Source organism: Balearica regulorum, chromosome 8 (genome assembly GCF_011004875.1).
Source record: "Balearica regulorum gibbericeps isolate bBalReg1 chromosome 8, bBalReg1.pri, whole genome shotgun sequence".
NCBI lineage: Eukaryota > Metazoa > Chordata > Aves > Gruiformes > Gruidae > Balearica > Balearica regulorum.
The window spans coordinates 7,273,292-7,294,554 of record NC_046191.1 but is presented as its reverse complement, the minus strand read 5'-3'; the positions used below and the strand labels follow the sequence as shown (position 1 = coordinate 7,294,554).

Sequence of the window (21,263 nt, the reverse complement as noted above, 5' to 3'; positions counted from 1 at the left end):
AGTGCATGGAATGAGTGTGGTGGTTTCAGACGATGTCACGGTTTAGCTCTGTGGAACACAAAAATTTTGTATTACACTTTTCAGTCTTGCCCTGCTTCACTGACAAATACTCTTTGCATCATTGACCTTAGTAGTAGGAGTTTGCCTAGGAATAATTGTTCACATCTTCATTGTTTGCTAGGCTGGAATGTTATCATTATAATGTAAATTAAATGCATTATAAATGGCTGTGAAATTATATGGTATTTTGTACAAAACAGTCTTACTATAGTGAGTTAATTTTGGTTGATGTTTAGAACTCTGAATGGAAAAATAGCAAAATATTCATTGGGACAGGTTCTAATTAACTTTTCAATATTTGATATTTACTGAGCTGGTAAAGATGCTTCCTATTAAGGAGTTGAAATGAGGTGGAGAGAAAGGTTGAAGAGAACCTCCAAAGTCTCACAGTTTCAATGTACTTTGAATGAATTTAGTATTTGGATGTCTAAGGAGAAGCATCTGCTTTTTAAAATTATTTTGGTTTAACTGAAACGTGTGTAGTAAATATAATTGTTTCAATTAGAATGGTACAAAAGATTTTTGATACGATGACTTGGTGGGCAGATTGGATAACTCAGGAAGACCTTACAGTAGGCATGTAAGGGATCAAAGTGCGCACTGTCAGAGTTTCAGGTCCAAACCTGGCTTTTGGTAGAGAATGTAAGTGTGCTGAGGTTTTTTTAGACTTCTGAAATGCAACCTTTGATCAAGGTGGCCAGCTTTTCCACTGCTTATGTTATAATCTGTGCATCTGTGTACAGTAAATGATATGGCCAATCATCTATTTTCCTTGCAGAAGGAGTTAATCTAAAATCCTGGAACAGACGACAAATCTGGGAGTTTGTAAGGTGACAAATCTCTGAGTTTATTTGCAAAATGGTCTTTTTTTGGGTGATGCTTACTGCAACTTCTAAGGTGCCATTACACTAATTTTCTTTAAAATCAAAAACTTCCTCTGATGTGTTTTTTGTGTCTTTTGTATCTCTAGTATAAAAGAGCAGGTTTTTAATTGAGCTGGAGTCTAGCTGTCAGGTCTAACACTGTTTTTTACTGCAAAACAAGGTTCTCACCTTCTCCTCCTCCATTTCCTTACTTCACAACATTGAAAGCCAACTCTGAAGAGAATAAGGCTGGTTTGGATAATGTTCAGAGAACAGATCAAATCAAGGTCTCTCTTTGTGATATATAGGTTATGGCACACATTTCTTAGTGAAAATGTCTTCACTGATTGTAGATGTTTCTAAAAAATTAATCAGGGTGTCTTGATGCTACAAGCTTTTGGTAGCAAGAAGACTGTATTCCTACTGTTAGGATGAAAATATTATTTATTATGTTAAGTTGTAGAAAGTTATTTAAAGACTTAGGGTTGGTTGGTTTGTGTTTGGGGGTTTTTTTCCCCATTTTTCCCTTGTCGTCTTTCTAGCCTGAGAATATTATCTTTTGATGAGACTATTTACTTCTGTGCATTTTGCTAGATTTGCAGTGCCTGCCTTTCAGGGAAACAAGAATTATTAAAGCAGGCATTTTAAGAGCTAGCACAATTCAAGTAACACCCATTAAGTCCTTTAACAACCTTTACAAGTATGAATCTTTGAAGCATCTCTGGGAAATGAGGAGTGACACAGAATACTGCTAACCTATTATACATTAAAAAATCAGAAGCACAGAGTTTTAACTACTTGTTCAAAGACACATGAGCTAATTGGTGGTAGCACAGAACTGAAAGCCGGATCTTTGGATTGTTAGTTGGCTTTCTGGTTCTCTAAACTGTTATTTTCTGACTGGCGTTGGAAAAGTTTTGCTCTTGCGATTGTGATGATCCTGATGGTTAGACACATTAATGTGGCAGTGCATTAATGTGTCTAATGTGCCGGCATTAATGATGGCATTGCAGTGCTGTCATCATTTGGGCTTTGAAATATCTTAAAGGGTATTGTTGGCTTTGATGACAGTTGTGTTTAAATGCTCAGGTGGAGGTCAGTGTTTTCCTTGAAAGAATGAAGTTGAGGCAATGCCTTCAAATGCTCGGAGAAGCATTGATAATGAGCTGTGAGCGCAAAAGTGTGTGACTGGGTTTGACGTTGTTCAGTGTGTTATTGTTAAACATATCTTTGCTCATCTGTTATAGTGATAGTGCTTTGGTAACTACTGATGAAAATTCTTCCTCTTCCCTCTCTCCCTGTTTGTTATGGTAGAAAAAAATCTCAGTCATCTAAATAATAATGAAAATTGCACTGATGTGTAATGAAAATAAAAGCTTGAGATGAGAAAAAATTATGTTTCCTACGTAGGTTGCATTTTGCAGATCCTAAGCAAACACTGCATGAGAAATAACTACATGACTTTCATTTTTGTTACATCTAAGTTGCCGAATGCAATTTGGCGTGCTGCCTGTGTATAACTTTCTCCCAAATCTTGAAAACAATTTCCCATTATTTCGGCCTCTCAAAAAGATCTGCCACACTAAATGCAGAATGCATTGAAGTAAGCATAGGGACAGATGTGCATATTGTTTTATAAGTTCTGTGGTGTGGAGTACATTCTATTTTGAACTGACATGGATTTGCAAACTCAGTTTGCTCAGTGTTCTTTTATTCATCTGATGAGCATATCTTCTGTTGCTGTAATGGCCAGCATGTAAAAATGAACCTGTGTTCTTCAAATGTTGTTGCTGCAGACACCTGGTTCATGTCAACACATTTACTTTTCAATTTGTGTGCGGCAGGATTTTTAAAAATATTATTTTGCAAGTGTTTGCAAATACTATGATCTTAAAAAAAAAATCTGGATTTTGATTAAATTTTAACATTTTAAAAACCATATTTATAAACTTGGGAGACTGGAGGTAATAAAATCCATAGTTTGGGGAGGTTGCTAATCTGAATTAAGCAAATTTAAACACACAAATAGTTTTTATTTCTGGAAAATACTTTTGATTTATGCATGTAAAATTTGATTTACAAAGGACTTCTTTCCCCCTTGAATCAGGGCAGTATGTAGTGGAACAGTGCTGACTGAAGGTCAAATATCTGATTGTAATTTGTTCTCTGGCAGGTTCAGACAAGAATCTGGTGGTCTTTCCTTGACAAATGGAGAACTATTTCCAAGCAGAGGCATATAACCTCGATAAGGTTTTAGATGAATTTGAGCAAAACGAAGGTGAGTCATTTTGAACAAGATCATAGATGCATATTAGATGTATTCTATAGAGAACACCATTGAAAAGGGAGACATCTGTGATACCCTTTTTGGTTTTGAGTTGCAAATTAATCTCAGAACTTGTTAAAAACATCTGTTAATTTTGCATGGTGTGTCTTTAATATTTGTTAGTAGTATTCTCTTCTGTTCCTATTCATCTTGTTTTCTTTTTAAAAATTTCTTTTAATAGAAAATCTTCCACACATCTTTCAAAGAAAGGTTTTGCGAAGCTTAATCTCAGTGGCAATATTTTAATAATTTTTTTGAAACAACTTAGGCAAAACTTATTTTAAGCTTCTTTTGCAGTTTTGGGAGACTCAAGCATAGAAATGTTTTGCTAGGTCACATAAATCATATACTGAAAGTTGGCATATTTGAAGTATTAAATTTTCTGCTTAGTCTAATTGCTACTTTTGTGCTGTCAAGGAAGTTGAACATTTTGTGGAAGTGGGAATCTTTCTAGGCATTTCTAGCTGTCTAAAGTGTATTAATCAATAGTTTAAAGTTGCTTGTGCAAATTCAATGTGATATTAATTGGTGTAGCTCTAAATTCTTGAGTTCCAGAAACATTATGCAATTACACTACTAATGGATGACCAAGGCTGTTAGCTATGACAGATGTGTTTTACTCTTGTACCCATATTTGAACATCTCTGTGTTTATATTTGGGGCATTCTAATGCAACAGAGTTAATAGAACCTGTAGCATTAATAGGACAGTAAGTTCTCTTATTTAAACACTTTTTCAGATGCCGCTGTTTCACCTACTCTATTGGGTGCAAAGTGGAATCAGATTCTAGATCCGCCTTCTCGTTGTCTGTCATTTAACCCGACTGTGGCCAACGTGAATGAAGCTACAACGCCTAATGAATGTCAACAGAGACTAAAGTCTTTCTCCTTGTCTCATTCAGTGACTACACCAACAGGAGGAGGGGATCACTGTGCTAATGGAAAGGATTTTAGCATAAGCCCAGAAACCCCAATCATGTGGATTGATGATCAGGCAGCAGCAGATGATCAATTGATTAAAAGAAACAGTAATCGGGATGATCAGTGTAACACTGTGGAAACGGGAGAAAAGAAATGTGGAAATATAGCTTGCTTGCCAGAGGAGAAAAATGTATTAGTGGTGGCAGTCATGCATAACTGTGACAGAAGAACACTACAAAGTGGCGATTTGCTGGATTGTAAAAATTACAACAGTCAGTCCTTAATGGACACTATTAGCTTTACACTGGATAATGAAAACCGACAAAGTGATCAGTTTAGTGTTACTGTAAATGGTTCCATGGAAAAAGATATAGATACAGAAAAGCAAGTAAATCAGCTGTGCACTGAAGATGACTCTGTAAGTCATTTGATTAATGCTTCATCTGAAAGCCTGACGGTTGCATGCCCCTCTTCTGGATTAAAGGATGATTTTAATATGAGTAAAGATTCACCATTTTCAGAAGCTACAACTGCAGGGATTAACGCAGTGACTCTCTTACAGAGACCAGTTGATGGTACCACTAAAATGCAAGAAAATTGTGCATCAGTTGAAAATTTTACTGGTAAAGCCATTCCTCAGAGAACGGATCTAGAAGCTAAAAACTCTTCTGATTCAAGTAATGGAAGCTTAATCGTAGAACAGGAAACAACCCAACAGTTACAGTCCAGGCTGTCTGGGCTCACCGAGACTTGTCAGCCGGACGTGGCTGGAAGTGGCAATTACAAGGAATGTGTTGCAGAACATTTCGCCCCTGAGGTTGTTAGTGCCACTGAAAGTGAAGTCATTGAATGTGATAAAAATCTTGGCACAACAGAATTGCTCAGCATGGCAGAGTGTTACCCTGAATCTCAGGAGATCACTAATTGGGAACTGACAAAATTGAATGAAACTCTGGGAGAGAATGGAAGACTTTTGCAGACGAAACAGCCTGATGAGACATGTAGTAATAGTAAAGAAGGTGGAGATGGGATGATGGAGGCAGGCATAGACTTAAAAGGGACTGGTATAGATGAACTTGAAGGGTCCAGTCTCTCTGATGTGATGGCTACATCAGCAGCAAGCTCTCTGTCTAATGGTTGTGATTCCTATGGAATGCAGAACCCAGTTGTTGCTCATGTTCCAAAGACTCTACCCTCCAAGGAAGACTCAGTAACAGAGGAAAAGGAGATAGAGGAGAGCAAATCAGAATGTTACGCTAATGTTTATGAACAGAGAGGAAATGAGACATCAGAAGGGAGCGGTCTTATTTTAAACAGCACTGGTGACCCCATAAAGAAAAATTATTTACATAATCTTTGTAGTCAGGTTTCATCCATGCAAGGGCAAACTTCACCAAAACCAGTGACTAATCTGCAATCTATCAGTGTTCCTTTTGGTGGTGCAAGACCTAAACAACCTACAAATCTTAAACTGCAGATTCCGAAGCCATTGTCGGACCACTTACAAAATGATCTTGTTCCCCCAAATTGTGGAGGTAATAGTAAAAACAAAAATGTCTTTGGTAAGATGCAATTAGGGGATACAGCAGATGCGTTTCCTGGTGAAACCTCTTTAAATGCCTCTGTTACTGATACTAATGGGGAACATTTGGAAGAGTATGAATCTGGAGTCTCTAGTAGTCCGTGCCTTGCAGTAGCCCCAGATAGTCCAGATAATGATCTCAGAGCTGGTCAGTTTGGAGCTCAAGCCAGAAAGCCTTTTACAACTTTGGGTGAGGTGGCTCCAGTTTGGGTTCCAGATTCTCAAGCACCAAACTGTATGAAATGCGAGGCCAGATTTACATTCACCAAAAGAAGGCATCATTGCAGAGCTTGTGGGAAGGTAAGTTCGTATTTTCTGAGTAAGCTCAAAGCACCCTTTTTTTTCCTATTACCACATAAAATCAAATCAGAGGACTTCCTAGACACTGGTTATAGTTACCTGTGACATCTCTTCCTAAAAAGCTGCATTTCATTTGTGAAGGAAAAAAAAAAAGGCGTTTCTAAGCTCTAATCTCTTCAGGGTTCTAACAGAGAATAACTAATTGTTATTTATAACTGTAAGAATGATTAGCCTGTATAAGCAGTGTGTTTGTTGATTGCAACAATCAACACCATTGGATTCATGTAGAACTGCTATAAAATCACTAAGTGCAGGAAACTAGTTTGCAGAAATTACTGCATCAGTAATCCCGTTAAAGATTACTGAAACATATTGGTGGGAATTGGAAGTGTCCTGTCGAATTGCTGGCATTCCTGCTGGTTTAAATGGCTGATCAACTCTGTTCTTTTAAGTCTTCTTTACTAACTTTTCTCATATTGCTTACATTATTTTAAAGAATACACGTTTGCTCCTGGAAAAAAAATACAGTAAGTTATCTGTAACCTGATAGATGTACACAGGGTGAGAAATTTTGTAATGAAGACAACTAAAACATAATTTCTGTATCATTTTGTGTTGTGTAAGAAATCTTTCATTGTTGACTTTTTTTTTTTTTTAAAGTTTTATATATGTGCTATCTAGGTCAACACAAACTCTTATGTGGCAAGTTTATGGTAAATGATTAGCTGGTGAAGTATTTCCAAATATCTTGTTACTGAAATACAAGTCAGTGGCACATGGGAAGTAGGAACTTATGAAAAAATATGATCATCAAAAGCAGTAAACTAGCACTCTTGTCAAGTAGGTATTCATGAATATTTTTAAGATGAAAAGAAACACCAAGCCCCACTAAAAACTAGAGTAAAGTAACTTTGGTTCATTTGGGCCCTATCCAAAGGTTTCTGAAGTTGATTCAAAGATCTCCTGACTGCTATGGATGGTATATTTTGCTACATGCAGGGAAGCAGAATGACTGGAACAAAGGCCCTAAAAGAAGCAAATATATCTGGAAAGTTCAAACCCTTATGCCATCTGTTTCTGGAAGCAGGCTAGCAGAAAACCCAGGCTTGCTCCTTTGTAATGGACTACATAATGCGTCCATTTGTCCCTTTAGTAACCGAACTGCACAGCACTCAATCTCTTCACTGCAACACCAGATAAGTAGATTTTATTCAAGTTTTATTTTGAGACATGCTGAAAAATCTTTCCCAGGACACTTTTAAAAGCTAAGCAGACATTCATTGTGCACGGGTCCAGGACTTCCAGTTGCTTGCTTCTGCCCATCCTCTTGCAGGTTGGTTGCAGTGGAAGTCCTGATGTGGAGCTAGTAACCACAGGAGATCAATAAGCATCATATGAGGTACATGCCTACCTTTTGTATACCTTTTGGTTAATACCAAAGGGCTCAATCTTTTTCTCGTTGCATTTAAGGAGAATCTGTAAGGCATAAAAGTTAAAGGAATATCCATCATTTTAGCTTTGATATATTAACTTATACTGTCAGTTATTTAGTTAATTCTTTTGGGTTTTATGAGGTTAAGAAATATGACTACAATTTTCATTTGCAGTAATGTTGTCTACTTATTTTTGTGTTTTAAACAACTTCATTGCTTGGATTTAATTACTTCTCTGTAATGACTGAAGCCCTGAATTGCACAAATGAGAAGCAGAAAATGAAAATAAATGTAAACGAAATGGATAAAACATACACAAATAGAGCAAGGCCAAAAAATGTAGTGTGGTTGGGGTTTTTGTTCTTTTTGTTTTTAAGCTATTGGAGGCAAGCCTTGAGAAGAACAGCCAGCATTGTTTTGAATGATATGTGAGGAATGGATAAAATAAAAGGTCCCCTGCTATGTAGACAGACTTGTTTCTCAGATGCGAAAAATACATCATATATTAGTATTTAATATTCTCAGAGTGTTCTTACAATAATCCTCAGAATGACTTGTTTCTAGAAGCTCTTGTTAGCTAATGTTGTCTGGGCCAAATTTGCACACATGCAGTCAAAAGCTGTGGCAGAAAATGTTTTTTTCATGCCCTCTTGTGGGTTTTTTTTTTCTCCTCTAAAAAAAGTCACTCATTAATAAATGCTAAGAATCAGTGTAGGTCAAACAATACTTAGCAGTTACTGCAAATTGCTTTACAACACTTAATTCCTGTAATGATTCCAGGAGAAGAGAGACCAAAGGCTTTGACAGGCAAGCTCTAATGAATCTAGCCGTAGTGGCTTGAGACATAGCTATTCTTGGCTGTCTGCTCTTGCTTTCTGGTTAAAATAACCATCCCCAAAGCAAGTTAAAGAATTGGGGAGATAGTGTCTTCAGCTTTTGCAATTAATTGGTTCTAGGGCAAGTCATGGGACTAAATATTTTTAAACACAAGCTTTAGTAAAACAGTTTCTTTTTAAACTTTATTAGCATAGTGACAAATTATTCTAGTAGAGGTGAATGTATCTGTTTCATTTGGGAATGAAAATTGCATTTAAAAATAGTTGAGTGGCACCTGGGAAGTCTGTCTCTGTTTTTAATTTCAGGATAATAATTGCAAAATTAATGGAAGATATGAACCTCGGGGGAATGGTGGAAAGTAATACACTTACAGTAAATTTTGAATTAAAATGAAGAACCTGAAGAATATGTGTGAACACATTCATAAATTTTACCTTATGTATTTCTGTATTTTTTATTGTCAAAAGAAACCATCATCCATGACAGGAAAAATGGAAAATTTGTATGTCATCTTTTTACTGACAACCAAAACTATATTTTTCCACTAAAATATAAAAAAAAATCACCAACCCCTCCCTAGCAACTAATGCTTTAACAACTCCCAGTCAACCTGAAAACCCTAGGAAGAGAGAAACTTGGTTTGGCACTGCTATATTCTTTTTTTATAGCATGAAATACTGAGATGATGACTTGGTGATTGTTAATAACAAAACTGAATTGGCAATTGTGCTGGATTGTGTTCTTCCTCTGCATTACTACTGTTAGAAGGCTGATGCAGCCTAAGAGTAGATGTTCTGTCACTGCTTCTATTTTCTCTTTTAATATTTAGATTGTTGCACTTGGGACCTTTGCTGAATGCACAATGTGTTGTTTGATAAAGGGTTCTAAATTAGTTATTAATTTGTGTTGGTCCTTTGTTTATGGTTGAAGACATTGATTTTTCCATACTGAACTTTCAACTGGAAGTTTCTCCCAGAGAACTGAAATGATGTAAAATATCTCTGAAATATGCTGTGATGTTGTTATTAATATTCCCTAGAATGCTTGTAAATTGGGTTAAGGTGTAAATGGAGAAATCAGTTTTTTAAAGTACATTTTCTTTTTTCCTTTTTTTCTTTTAAAGGTTTTCACATATGCAAAAAGTTTGGTTTTATTTTTGCATGAAAATGCCAGTGTGTCCACACACTTATATTTTGTTTCTGAAATGTTTATGCTGACAGAATTAGGAAACATTAGAACTGGATGAAATGAGACAGGGTGAGCTCTTCTTTCTTCACACTTGATTTCCAGCTCTCGTGGTGAACTCAGAGCTTATTTTATATGTGCTTATTTTAAACACTTGCCACTAAAAGCCTGCAAAGGTAACAGGCTGCAAAGTGGTCATAATTTGGTGTGATCTTTAACTGGGTTGAAATTTAGTTAGGCTTACGTATATTTCTCTATGAGAATCCTTCTTGTCTATATTACAGAAATACTGCTGTTGAAGTGATGATGGAATAATTTTTTTAATTAAGAAAGCATTACAGATCATAATAATGCATAGTGAATTGTAGATACAATATCCACCTATAATTAAAATCTGAAATTCTCTCTTCATATCTGAACTCATTTGTTAGGTAGCTGCTGCTGTTTTTAAGATTTCCTAAGTGTGACACTACCTTTCTGCGTGAAATAGGTATTCATCAGTATCTTCATGTCACCTGAACAATAACTCTGAGGAAATACATTTTTTTAAAAAATTACTATGTAAAACAAATAAGAAATCCTTAGGGCACCCTGATTTGTCTGTTCTGCAGGATTTTGAGATTGCAGTTGCTATTGTAGGATCATATCTGCATGCAAGTGTTTGTTTTGGCGCACAAGCCATGCTCTTGTTTTATGATTTTTCTTGTCTGGAGGAAGCCTCAAGACTGATTCCTGCCCAGGACTGGGGAATTGTTAGAGCTGCTTCAGGTGAGAAGCACCAGCAATGCAACTGCATCTCCACAGCAGATTGTCCTCCCTGGGATTTTGCACCGAGTCCCCCCTTAGCAGCCAGTGTGCAAACTGCAGTTCCTTATATCTCTATAGTGTTGTGATGCTGTTGTGTTTGTAATCATGTAAATATGAGGGGATTTTTTAAATATATAAATGGAACAAGATTTTCTTGGAGTACCAATGTCATTCAGCTTTTTTAAATATCTTGTTTTATATGTTGAACGCTTAAAACATTTTGATGCGTCGCTGTTCACTTAAGTCTCAACTGAGGAATACTTTGTTATATATGAAGAGATTAAATAGCTAGAGTTGCTCATACAGATGAATTGCCCTGCTGCAAATAAAAATGACCTGTTTGAATTAATCTGTGCCATAGCAATCTCTTATGCAGAGAAAACTTGTGCATCGAAACATAGTTGATTCTAGAAAGTACTCATGCTTTTTTGAAGACTGAAATTAATTCCCAAATTGTTAATTCTATAAGGGATTGTAAAATGATAGGAATTTATTAACCTAATGTCATTGTATGTTATGCCAAACGTACTTTAAAAACACCACAGTGCAGTATCAGGACAACATGCATTTATATGTTCTATGTAATACTGCTTCATCAGTATTAGTAGGAAAGGTACCCTGGGCAGGTATTAGTCACTGTGGCTTTAATGGGAAAAACCTGATAATGTAATTCCTTATTTTGCGTGTCTAGAGCTTTACAGATACTCTCTTGTCCAAATTCATCAGTTCATCACATATTTTGAAGTTGTTTCCCCTTTGGTTCCAGGTTTTTTGCGCGGCATGCTGTAGCCTGAAGTGCAAGTTGCTGTACATGGATCGAAAGGAAGCTAGAGTGTGTGTAATCTGCCATTCAGTACTAATGAATGGTAAGTGGAAAGAGAATCTGAGATGCAGTGCTTCACTTTGTGTTGAGCTGCAGTGATGCTATTTAAAAAAAACCCAAACACTTTATTTGTATGGGTAAGTATTCTAAAAGAGCAAAGGTCCTTGAGAGATCAGCGTGGAATCTCTGTGGAGAGTGGGGATTCCTAAACTAAATGTGATTAACAAAAGGCAAAAATTATTAAGGTTGCAATGAGTTTGAAAGCTTTCATTTGTGAGCGCTATACCAGGATTGCAGAAACCGTGATTTTTGGTGGGGTTTGTTCTGTTTGTTTGGGTTTTGTTGTGGTTTTGGTTTTTTTTAAATTCAGGAGCCTAGTCTTTGTCCTTTGATGCCTGAATAGATAACCTGTTACACTTTTGTATGGGATGCTAAAGAGTAATGCAGTTGTGCCTCCTCTAGGTTGTGCACTACAGGAAATTGGGAAAGTAGTATTTATCCACAAATTAATCCAATTCTCTTCCTCTTTTACTCCTTGGTGCTAGAGTTGGAGGTCTTGTCTAAAAACCTGTCCACAAATGTGGATTATTGCTTTGGGCACATTACTGGAGAGTCTTTCGAACCCAGGATGGTGCTGTGGCTAAAAGCCTGATGTGAACATGCGACATATGGGAGAGGTCACAAGTAGTTACCAAGTTAACAAGTAGAACAAACAGGAAGTTCTATTACCTCTGCTTGGTGTAAGGAAAGACTGTGTTTGGTTTTGACCAAAGGGCCATGGAATTTATTTTGTATTTTGTCCTTTCTGATATTAACACTAGATATGTGGTATAAATATGGGCAAACACAGAGTATTCTTCCCACTGTATCTTGAGGCCTCTGAAAATTTCAAGAACTTCCTGCACTGGCAGTTACCTTCGGGTGATTATGCTGTCCAATTGACTTATGTCCATGACACTGAGAAAGCTGTTGCTGAAAGCAATGTTCAGTTTTTATGTCTTGAATAGAGAGGGTAGAAAAATTGAATTAGGTTGAGAGAGGATCCATGTGAGTGCTTAAATCATGAGAAAACCTGTCTTATCATGAGACATTCCAGGCACTCTGTCTTTGGTTTATTAATGGAAAGGTGAATAGGTGACTTGATCTCAGGGTATAAATGTATATCTGGATAACTGAAACTCGATGACAGAAGTTACTTCAATTGTAGAGGAAGGTCTGACAGGCACACTCTAACATGTAGTAGGTAGAATGAGAAGTCAGACAAACTCAGGTTCTAAATGCAAACTTTTAACTGTTAGCATAACTAACAGTTGTCACGGAATTTCCATTGCTGCAAATGTTTAGTTAAACTGGAGACTTTGATAAAAGATTGCTGCTGTTGTTTTAACCAAGAACTAGTTAGGAAAGTTCTGTTTATGTCAGTATTCAGCCAAGGTAATTTTGACAGTGTCTCTACATGTTACTGTATAGTAGATTATTTGGACTGCTGTTTTCAGAAAGATCTGTTAATTTGTTGAGCATGTAGCTAAACTTAGAAGCTCATAGCTTTAATTTTTCTCCAGAGAAGTTCAGTATTGTGCAGGTTCGGTTGAAAGTAACCGAGTACTAAGTGTTGAGATGAGCATCCAAAATTAGTAGACAGTTTCTGTTACTAAACAGGAATAATTTTTTTGTTTCAAATAGATTAAAGATTAATCCATGTGCAGTGGTACATTTTAATTATTAACAATTCTTTAGGCCAAATGTGTAAGGTGACAGGAAATTGTAGGTTGTAATATCTAGAAATTAAAACTGAGTCCTGATGATGATGTTGAAGGGGTGCTAAAACATTACATTTTGAGATGGAGAAATTAACATGTTTCAAGGTGTACAAGAACAAGGAATTACACATACACCTGGTAAAAGACAGCTGGCTCCTTTTGGTGGTGAGTAGGATTTGTTTTCATCTGGGAGAAGGGAAGAATCTGAAAATATTTCAGTTGAAACCAGAAGTGTTCTTGTAAAAAGGCATAATAAAATTGATCATATTATAATGATTTCCTTTTAAAAGCCTTTCTGTCGTGTTGCCAGGATGGATACATCTTAATGGCAGCAAACAGGGACACCACTACTTGGTTTATTATAGAGGGAGTGCTGCCTGCATACTTACGTGCACTTGCCCTGGGCTACCTCTCTGTTTCTATCCCTGCTGCAGTGCTTTGTAATGATACTTTTGGTTACTGGTTACTGCAGCCTGATCGTATCTGATCCCTCCTGATCCTTGCAGTTTCTTTCTTGGTACAGGTTGGGGTTTTTTTTCCACTTAGTGCAGCAGGTTAAGCGTTAATCTTTGCACAGTCTTGGAACCAGGGGTAGTAATCACACTTTAAAAGTACTTATTTCATTTGGTTGCTTGATATCTGGTTTGTGTTTCACTGGGGTGTGGAGGGGGGAGGGTTATATGTTTTCTAGCACTTTTCCATGGCCAGGCTATGTGTTTAATAAGTTTCCAATCCTATTTTTAGTGTATTTTCAATTGGTAGATATGCTGAGTTGGCACTTTACTTGATTTAGAGAATGCTTTAAAAATGTTCTTTTACCATGCTATGACTTTTCTAATAAAGAGATCCTAGAGATGTAACTTTGTGCATTTTTAACAAGTCCTTTTTTCAGTACCTATACTCTAAATGAATACAGAATTGCTGTTAAAAAAACCCCTTCCATTTAATTAGTCTTCTCAAATGGAAATGTTAATACCTCTTCTGTTGGCAGGCATTTCACTCTATTGGTTTTGCAGGTTGATGGGAGGAAGCAGGAGAGGTTTATGTTATGTTGTGTTCTGTTTGGGTGTTTTTGGTCTTGCTATTTTCACCTTAGTTTTCCGACAATTCATAGGCAAAGGAACCCAAAGATGTGCATGATTTATTCAGACTTTGTAGCTGCTCTGAGAGCTTAGGTGGCATGATATTTATGCCTGACTAGAGGAATGCATTTATGTGTAACATACTGATATGGTTGAAGGTGCAAGCACACAGGAATTTTCTGGTACCTTGCATAGCTACAAGCCTTCCTTACAGATGAAAAAGTAGTAATACTGTGGAGATAGAGTCTGTTTCACTAGCTAGAAGAGAGATTTCCCTGTGATGGATGGTGTTGACAAAGAAGTTTTATGTGTTCTTGTTTCGGCAATTGAATTAAGGCTCATCATGCCTTCATAATTAATAGCATAAGTTTTTTTTTTTATAGTTAAGAGTATGAGTTGTTGATCTGTACTGATCTGCCCTGGATATAAAGAAATGAAAGGTGCTTTTTCTCATATAAAAAGATAAATCTGCTGAAGTATCCTGTGGGTTATAAAACATTTGTAATAGGAATGTCCATCTGTCCCTACAGTGTGATAAATATACATATATATATATATATATAAAAAAGAATTGAGTGTTCAAAGTTAAGTCTTTGAAGAGGAAACAAAATGAAACAAAATGAAGCATGAGGAACTAAGCATCATTCAGGTCAAAGTGTATTGTTACAAGTTTCAGAAAATATTTCTATATGAAGTGATATTTTTATTACACAGGACCAGTGCTGTTTCTCCTCCTGCTATGCATTTTCCAGCTTAATTACAGCAATTAAATAAAGGAAGGGAGATGCTCTTTGGAAGGTAGCTGAGAACGTAACACAGCATTTTGGACTGTTAGATACCTTCCTCTGTGTTCATGTTTCTTGTTCTTTGTTTACTTTAGCTCAAGCCTGGGAGAACATGATGAGTGCCTCAAGCCAGAGTCCTAACCCTAACAATCCTGCTGAATACTGTTCTACTATCCCTCCTTTGCAGCAGGCTCAGGCCTCGGGCGCCCTGAGCTCTCCGCCTCCCACTGTCATGGTACCTGTGGGAGTTTTAAAGCATCCTGGAGCAGAAGGTAAAAGTACTTCTTTTTTCTTTCAGTTTACCTGTAGTAAGAATTTGGAAAATATATCTACGCTTCATCCATGCCAAATACTCTAGCTAATGCGTTCTGATATTCCTGCTCTCGGTAGGGACATCAGGTTTCTAAGGACAAATAAACTACTCTCAGCAGATGTGTTTATACATGATGCTGCCATAGGGAATGCACTAGATGATGTCTTAAGTCCCTTCCAGTCCACATTTCTCTATTATTTTTTTCAGTTTTACTTTTCTGTACTCAACTTTTCCAGTCAATGTTTCTGTGAGATCTTAAATCCTATTTTTTTTTATGTTCTCACCAGTGGCTCAACCTAGAGAACAAAGGCGTGTTTGGTTCGCTGATGGGATATTACCCAATGGAGAAGTTGCTGATGCAGCAAAACTGACAGTGGCTGGGACAACTTCCACAGGAACCTTAGCAGTGTCACATGATCCATCAAAGCCCGTGATCAACAACACTTTATCAGCAGAAGTAAGGAAATATTATGCTATTCACTGCTCAAAATACCGTGCTTGCTTAGGTCATAAATAGTATATTAGCTTCTATGGTGATTTCAGTAAGATCTAGGAAGTATGTTGAGGCTTGTCCTAGTATGTCGTATAGCAAGTGTCCTCATTTATTTTAATGTTTGCAGAGTGCTGAAGCAACCATATATTTTGAACTGAAATGAACTATTGTGGGGCAGAGCACTAAGCAGCATTTGAAGTCTGCGTGCTAGGTGTTCGGCTGTACAGGCTGTGTATGAAGGATATTTGTGTAATGCATGTTTTAAAAAAGCTGAGTCATGGTCAGTAAGGAGTTTGAAACAGTAAGATTGTCATAGCATGAAGCAGAACAATACTTCGGTTGACACTTTGCAAAAAATGATGTATGCAGGAAAGCGCAGATATAATCTAACAATGTTAAATCCACCATATCCCATGTGAGTGGAATTGAGACTTTGCAAAAAGTTCAGATGGACATATGTACATTTAGATTTTGTAAAGAAATGGGTGTATGTGGTGCTAGAGAAGGGAGATGCTGTCTCTGTCTAAGCAGGCTTTTTAGTAATAGTTCACATACAGGAGTTGTCACATGATCATCTGTTGTTAAAGAGCCAAATTACTTGGTGCTTCTGGTTCTCCAGCAGACATGGACTCCTTCATCTACATTAGTAATCTAGTCAGCCAGCTCTTACGTTTTTATCATTATTACTTTTGTAACGTTGTTCTTTCTTGTTGTTTGCTTCTTGTAGACTGATAATGCTTCTGTATTCTCGGGAAATATAACTCAGGTTGGCAGTCCTGTTGGCAGTGCAATGAATCTGATTCCTGAAGATGGTCTTCCTCCAATTCTCATCTCCACTGGAGTAAAAGGAGGTGAGGGTATAATTTGGCAGCTAGTTTTTATGCTTACCAGTTGCAATTAACCTAATAGTTACTTGTTTATTTTAAAATAAGATGCTGGCAATATGCTGAATAGTTGAAGAAATTCACAGTAAGTACTTGTGGCTAAATGTTGTGGCACTCATTTGATCCTTATTACCATCCAGGAAGAACCCCATCTTGCAATGAAATTACTGTAAGAAGTAAAATACAAAGCAAAAAGAAAATTAACTTCAGTCCAGAAATATGTGCTAATTTCTTCACTAATCAAACTGTGGGGAATGTTTCACACAGAGATACATTTTAATTAGCCTTATGAATATTCATGCCTCCCTTCTCTGAAATTCTCTTGGAACATCCGCTGTGTCTGAGGCATCCCCAAGCACTGCATTCAACAGCACTATTGCACATCTTGGCCCACAGTGAAGCTTTTAGTAATTGCGATGTCCCCTCCCAGAGTACCTAAATGGAGGAGGATTCCGAAAATTAAAAACTAATGTTTAAAAGGTTAAAAAAAGTGTATATTTGTTTATCTGACAATTGCTTTCCACAGTCTGATTCATGACATCCTTTAATGCATTCCTGGGATTAACTTATTTTTTCATCTTTTATTTTTTAATTTCTATTAAATATTTTGCTGATACAGTGCATTTCTAATGTTATGCTGGAGGTAACCTTTTATTGCAGGATAGTGTCAAAACCAAAATGTGAGCAGCATTTAATTTCAAAACAAATCTGTTCCATCCTGTGTTAGCTGTTCATGTGGGTGCCTGATTATTCAGTCTCCTCCACAAAAAAGGAGTGAAACTACAGTATACTTTTCAGCTTTCATATAGATAACCTCACCTACATCATATTTTGTATGGTCAGTTGATTTTTGTTTCATATGCTGTCACATGCTGGATTTTCTTTGCAGTGTTTTATTTCTGATATTCTAGCTCTTTTTAAAAAGATTCCAAAAACATTTTTCACATTAGAAAGCAAAATTACCTTTCTTTCTAGATAATTTTAGCTGGAAAGGTAATACATTTATTTTAAAATCTGTTTTCATCAATGTAACAGTTTTTTGTTAAAGCCTAAATACAGAGTAGATTATAATCAGATGGATGAAAAATTTTAATTTTCTAGTCATCTAGGTCTAGTCATAGAGGGACACTACAGACATCTCTGCAGTTTCATGCTGGGATCCATTTTACACGGGATTTAGACCTTCTATGATTTATAAAAAATGTTTTTTTATATAGTGTTCCTCCCTTTGTTATCTTCCTAGTAGCTAATGCACAGAAAGTGTAAGTTATGTGATGTAGAGATACACCATGTGTTGGTGTTTGTAGTCCACGACTGATGTTCTTGTGCTTTACTGTGATATAAATAACAATTGTTAACTTCTTTGTCATTGGGGATTTCAGTTGACACCATGACACATTTCTTAATTTGATTTCCATTTTCTGCTCCAATTGATAGGAAAAAAAAGTTGACTTATAAAACAAGCTGCACTTTTCTAAAGGATGTACAGTGATTATGCACATAAATGCTATTGAAGTTTGAAAATACCGGCCTAGGAAACAATCAATCAAAGCAGCAATGCTCAGATAAGTTTTTTTGAAAGGTCAAAAAAGCAAAAAGCGTAAGAATTGGGGTTATTTCATTGTTATGTAGAGTAGTGTGCCAGTGAGTTAAGGATTTCACTGTGTGTTTACTTGTTTCTTTCATAGACTATGCTGTAGAAGAGAGACCTTCTCAGATCTCTGTCATGCAGCAGCTGGAGGATGGTGGCCCGGACCCTCTTGTGTTTGTTTTAAATGCTAATTTGCTGTCCATGGTAAAAATAGTAAATTGTAAGTTTTTATTATTAAATAAGGCTTGGGGTAGGAGAGGGTAAATGTTATATATATTATTGGTAGGAACAGCAGAATTTTTATTTGGTAGCATAGTGTCTTAAAATGCGCAGGGATTGAAAACGTTGTAATTAACCATATTAAGTTAAATTACAAAAGGCTCTTTTCCAGTGCTTTAGAAGTCAATACAGATAATTTTTTGTAGAAAATACAAACCAGACTGATAGAGCCTCCAGTCTCAGGTTTGGAGATCAGTGTCTCCTGTCAAACTTGGTAAGGCAAGGTATTTTATCACTCGTTATTCTTTTGGTTGCTTGACTCCTTTCCCTGTCATCCCATTCTGGAAAAAGCAGGTAGGATCCCGTAGTAATATGCAGGTTCCATTCCACTGTCCACATCTTCTGTCCTTTTCTATACTGTGCGTGTGTGTGTGTACATGTGTGGAGGGAGGAATGGGGAGGCATACCTATGGCTTCTTATGTTAATACCTCAGTTGATCTCTGCTGGATAAGAAAACGTTATTTGAGAAATTGAGAAAGACAGTTTTGCAGTAAAATATTTTGGTTCTGTGAAAAGTTCATGCAATAAAATAAGATGTTGTTTATAAACCTTTCAGCATCTGGTTAGATAGCAGTACAATTTTTTACATATATGCATAGTAATGATATTTTTATGTGTATATATACACATATTAGATGAAAGGTTTTATTTCAGTAACTTAGTATTCTCAACAAATGAATTGTGAAGCTTGGAGCATGTGTTATCACTAACATTCACGTGAAGCAGAACAACACGATGATGTCTCATGAAAGCACCTGACATGCAGCTATCCATCTTAAGAGAGAAATACCACTGTCTGAAACTGGTTTAGCTGTCAGGATCATGATACGCACAGCCAACAGCCTGGCTTTTTCCCACGTTCCTTCAATCCCATTTAAATTCTGTCCTTTAATTTGGATACAGAAACTCCTGAAAGTCTGCTCTGGGGTGTTAATCCCAAGATCTGACTGGGAGTAATGCTCTGGCTCTTCCTTAGCTGTAAACTGGGAATTACTGAGCTGCTTTTGTTTTGGATGTGCTTGCTTTCAACGTAACAGATTTAAGACTTAATTTGTCTGTATGATATATCGCAACCAAACATGCTGTAAAACTGATTCTTGAAAGAGCTGTCTTCCTGTAGTGAAATTTTGGCTTATTTTATGAAATTCTGATCTTCTGATACATGTTTTCTTCTCTGCAGATGTGAACAGGAAGTGCTGGTGTTTCACTACAAAAGGCATGCATGCAGTGGGGCAGTCAGAGATAGTCGTTCTCTTGCAGTGTTTGCCTGATGAGAAATGTTTGCCTAAGGATATCTTTAACCATTTTGTGCAACTTTACCGGGATGCCTTAGCAGGTAGGAATGCTCTCTGTTAAAAATGGTTTGGATAGATGATCATACTAGGTCAGATACTCAGATTTTTGTCATTCAGCAAGCAGCTATTTTTGTATAAAAGAATATCAAAAGAGAATAAGGATCAAAGCTGATAAGGGGCTGAGTTGGTATTGGTTATTAGTATCCGGTGTAATATTAATCTCCTCAAATAATAGTATTAATGAGGTGCTGGTAACCTGGGGAGCTGCTCCAAAGATCTTCCAGCTTTCTTCTGGGTGCCAGCAGAACAAAGAAGTTTGGGCTATAAAGGCCATGCATAGACAATTAACAGCATGCAGCGGGAGGACTCTGCCCGTGATACACCTTTGTGTTCAGCAGCCATTGCTGACTGTCTACTCTGGCTGCTTCTGCTGGGTCATGGGGTAGGAATTTGAATACGGCTAAGATATCTGAAATTAGTACTGTACTTCATTTAGCAGTAAGTGTAGTAAGATACTCAGCAGGGATCATGGGTACACTAATGACATTGCTTCTAATAGTTTTGGGTTTTTTTCAGCCTGAAGTCAGGGTAGCTTTTTTGAAGATACAGAAAAGAAATTTTGAGAATCCTTGTGGAAAGTATGTTAAATATCCCCAAACCAGCTAGTTCAGAAATTTGATTCCCACAGTATGTGTGTCCATTGCCACATTATGGAGATACTATTTATATTATAAAGTAATACAAATATATATGTATATGTGTGCCTGGAATGAATTGTAGGGCAGTGCAGAAATTATCCCTGAATTTTGAATTTTAGTATCTCAATTTCAAGTTATATTATGTAAACCTTTACACAATTTACCTTTGCTAAGTAAATGGACATCTACTTTTAGCTATTGTCAGACCTTAGAATTAAAAAATTATTTCATAAGGAAAAATGCAAGTTTTCGAGTCCACTCATTAGAAAATAAAGCTATTTTTCCAGAGGAAAAATTGGATCACATTAAGCATATATACTGAAAATACATTTACAAAGGGTTCTACATATCATTTGCAATGCCTTTGGAGTGACTGAACCTAATCCTTTAATAGAATAATGAAAAAGATATTTGTTTCCTAAATTGTCTTGATACAACAAAGGTCAGCTTGTCCAGACAGGTTGCCAGGTTCAGAATGTACTTTTATCACGTCATAATGGATCTTGTGTACACTGCAAACAAATACATTTCCAAACCTCACTTCATTTGCAATACTTTATCTTCTAATTATAATGTTATTCAGAGGGAGGTAGATACGAAAAATTGCGTGTGTGTGTGTATACATATATATCTATATTGCAGATATAAATCCAGATTGGTGTGTATATTGCAATGAAGTCCTGTATAATTACACTACAGAGATACATAATTTATAACTCCTACATAATGTATCTGGAATTCTTTTTTTAGTGCTCTAGTGGTAGTAATTTGATATCCTTCAATTGCACTGGTGCAAAGAGCTGCTTACTATTGTAAAATTCTTAATCAGAAACCAAATTTCACTGTTTAAGAATTCCACTGTGTAATATTCTTTTGGTAGGATTTGCTCTGTGTTGTATTTCAGACCTGTAGTAGGAGTAGATAGACACTTCGAATTGCTATATAA

General features: G+C 36.5%; 1 protein-coding gene across 5 annotated transcripts in view; it reads left to right on the top strand.

The window, feature by feature from the left end:
* Positions 1-21,263, top strand: part of ZFYVE9 (zinc finger FYVE-type containing 9) — a 60,643-nt gene that overhangs the window by 19,674 nt on the left and 19,706 nt on the right. For 3 of the 5 annotated variants that reach the window (XM_075759406.1, XM_075759407.1, XM_075759408.1), the window contains 8 exons: positions 3,097-3,201; positions 3,989-6,051; positions 11,080-11,179; positions 14,859-15,035; positions 15,364-15,533; positions 16,297-16,420; positions 18,142-18,264; positions 19,505-19,660. In XM_075759406.1, the coding sequence (XP_075615521.1) occupies positions 3,132-3,201; positions 3,989-6,051; positions 11,080-11,179; positions 14,859-15,035; positions 15,364-15,533; positions 16,297-16,420; positions 18,142-18,264; positions 19,505-19,660 (2,983 nt within the window). In that variant the 5' untranslated portion in view covers positions 3,097-3,131. The remainder of the gene's footprint in view (positions 1-3,096; positions 3,202-3,988; positions 6,052-11,079; positions 11,180-14,858; positions 15,036-15,363; positions 15,534-16,296; positions 16,421-18,141; positions 18,265-19,504; positions 19,661-21,263) is intronic. The other 2 variants (XM_075759409.1, XM_075759410.1) reach the window with 1 other exon arrangement.